At 39.6% G+C, this 2,725-nt stretch overlaps 1 protein-coding gene across 1 annotated transcript in view; it reads left to right on the top strand.

Moving 5' to 3' along the window:
- The window catches only part of LOC131890560 (glycine receptor subunit alpha-4-like), a gene marked incomplete in the record, with an annotated part of 12,631 nt that overhangs the window by 6,691 nt on the left and 3,215 nt on the right, over window positions 1-2,725 (top strand). Inside the window, 1 exon segment of the mRNA XM_059239929.1 lies at window positions 189-386. Coding sequence (XP_059095912.1) covers window positions 189-386 — 198 coding nt within the window.

The following is a 2,725-nucleotide window of genomic DNA, read 5'->3' as shown; positions in this document are numbered from 1 at the left end:
ATATACTCGTAAGTAACTCGAGACTGGAACGGAGTAAGGGATAGATGTATTCAGTTTCACCAACAAATATTGTCCACGAAGACACTGCGGATGCTTTTTCTTGCTCCATCCAAGTTTATCCGTCTTAAAATCTGTTTCTCATCCTCGTTTTTTATGGTCTCTTCTTCTTTTCCGGTCCACACAAATAGGCTATTGATGTCTGGATGGGCTTGTGCACCGCTTTTGTGTTTGCCGCACTTGTGGAATTCACGATTGTCAACTTTTGGTTCCGCAAACAAGGCGGAGGAGGGGTCCGCAGAATGGTGTCCCCTTGTCTTTGCTATCCTTCTCAAATCCATTCCACCCATGACTCGGTGAGTGTGGAGAATGGAAAACATCACAAAAAGGTGAGTGGACTGTATGTTTTATGTAAAGAATATAACACCATGCATGTGTCGAGATTCCTTACGCTCAATTCTGAATCGGGCAGAATTTGGCTTCATTCATAAATATTTTTTCAATTTCGGTTCGAGAGACAGGGATCACTTTTTGCTAGAAGTCGGACGCATGCGACTTGAAGTTATTGTTTTGTTCCTCTTTTTGTTGCAATCTTCCAACGCCCAAATAGTGCTTGAAAGTACTGAACTCTAATTTTAATGCAGGAGAAGATGGGTTAGTAATTCTATAAAGGACGAAGTATTTTGGCTTAAGTTAGCATGACATATTTATTTTTGAAATGTGCCAAGACACGCAAATATATGGACTAGAAATGTGTTCGTGTTAAAATGTGTCCCTGGCCTTTATGATTATTTCATCGTCACTTTTATTATTATGAAAATGTCCGGATGCAGACTTGATTAGAAATTCTTGGATTGGTTCCCTGAGGTGGTTTCTCTCATAGCCTTGGAGCTAAAAATATGGTTCTCGACACACCCAACAAAAAGTGTTCGGCAACAACTTTTGAACTTCAAGCGAAGAATAGAAATTGGCTCAATATTGGAACGCGGAATCTCTGGGGAGTTTCATTTTCTAGATTAGCAACGAATTCCCACATGTCGGGACTCAATACGACTTCAAAAATGTTCTCCCCCAATTTCAGTTTGTGGCTCTGCTCAACCCTAGGAATCTAGGAAGCACATTTTGTTTGCATTATTTCATTAGTTTGGATCCAGTCTTTGAGATAAGAATGTGAAGCTGGATCCGCCTTATATGGTAAAATTTTCGACTCGCACGAGCAAATCCGCCCTCTGTTTCTCTTGGGCTTCACTGTTCCAATTTCGAGACAAGTGCCTCAATTGCATAAAAGATCCGCGCATTCAAAGTTCTACACACGAAAGAAAACACAGCAGGATTTTTCACGGAGCGTCGATTTTTTGCGGAGTCTCTGTCTGGAACAATGTCTCTGGAAATCATGCATGGTCTGAGGGAGGCTTGTTTTCTATTAGTGGCTCAGAATGATATAAGGAGGAAGGTGCCCATTTGGAGACTCAAAAACTGCCCATGAATGCATGGACGTGGTTGAATTTCAATTTAATGAAAATGTTCTATGCACTTCCCACTTGGGTTCCCTCTTAACAGGTTGATGGTTGGAACGTGTCAGGTTTTCCAGGGTTTGGAGCACAAAGATCCGAAGGAATGATTCCCACATGATGAAAAAAATTCCTCGACAAGAACTCAATACACACAAACTTTTATGACCAGCATAAGCCCAACACTTGTATTGCTCCATGTTCTGGGGATCGTGGCGTAATGAAACGGAATGGAGCAAATAATAAAGAGGCAAGGAATGAGATGGCATAGACATAGTCATTTGGTTCAATGTAGACTTGAGGTGATTTCAATATAAACTACAGAGTTCAGGATAGGTAACTGTGTATCCGAAAAAACCTGTTTACAAAAGGATATACATTTGATATTGCAGTCATTTGCAAGATAATCAAATACTTCTTATTTGCGACAAAAAGTGCTACTGTTTCTTTATTTGCTTTATACCCATTTTTTATGTCTTGGTTATAAAGACAGACCGAATAATCTCAGAATCAATGCGCGCTTGAAATGTAGTGTAATGGATTAAATATGAAAAACAATTCATTTAGAAAGACTTGCTTTCTGTCGATCAATTGCACATAATTAGAGACTCAAACATTGGAACTTTGATCGAAGTCTAAAAAATTTGATCGATAATTTGGAGGACATTGGCACTGGCTCAAAGAAAGAAGACCATGCAACATTTCAATTCTTGTCGAAATTCCTTACCGCAAATGGAAATGGGAGCCCCAGCAATTCAAAACGAAAAACGTATTTGTTGTACATAAATTTATATTCAAATAACTTCTAATTCACCAACGAATTAGAAGAACGAATAAAGAGTTGAACGAAGAATTTGTCAAAAACCTGTACAAGGCTGTCTGTGGGCGGTTTTACACTAGAATAGAAAACCAAGATTGAATCCGCTTTGAGGATTGAAGTAGGGCTAGTGATGGGTCGAGTCCAGTATTTCACGGTACTCAAGTCGAACAGAAAGACTCATGTTGCCAAAAACTAGCCCCAACATTACTCCTACTCCCATCCTTCAACCGGATTCAATCTTGGTTTTCCATCCTAGTGTAAAGCCGCCCATATGAACCTACTACTTGATCAATGCGTACAAGTTCCCTGCGAATACTAGTGGGAAGCAAATTGAACAATGAAGGAGCCTTAGAAAGAAGATAAGAAAGCTTGATTGTTTTACGGATGAGGTTTCTTG

This window comes from Tigriopus californicus, chromosome 11 (genome assembly GCF_007210705.1).
Source record: "Tigriopus californicus strain San Diego chromosome 11, Tcal_SD_v2.1, whole genome shotgun sequence".
NCBI lineage: Eukaryota > Metazoa > Arthropoda > Copepoda > Harpacticoida > Harpacticidae > Tigriopus > Tigriopus californicus.
The sequence above is the reverse complement of the archived record's forward strand: the minus strand, read 5'-3'. Positions and strand labels throughout refer to the sequence as shown.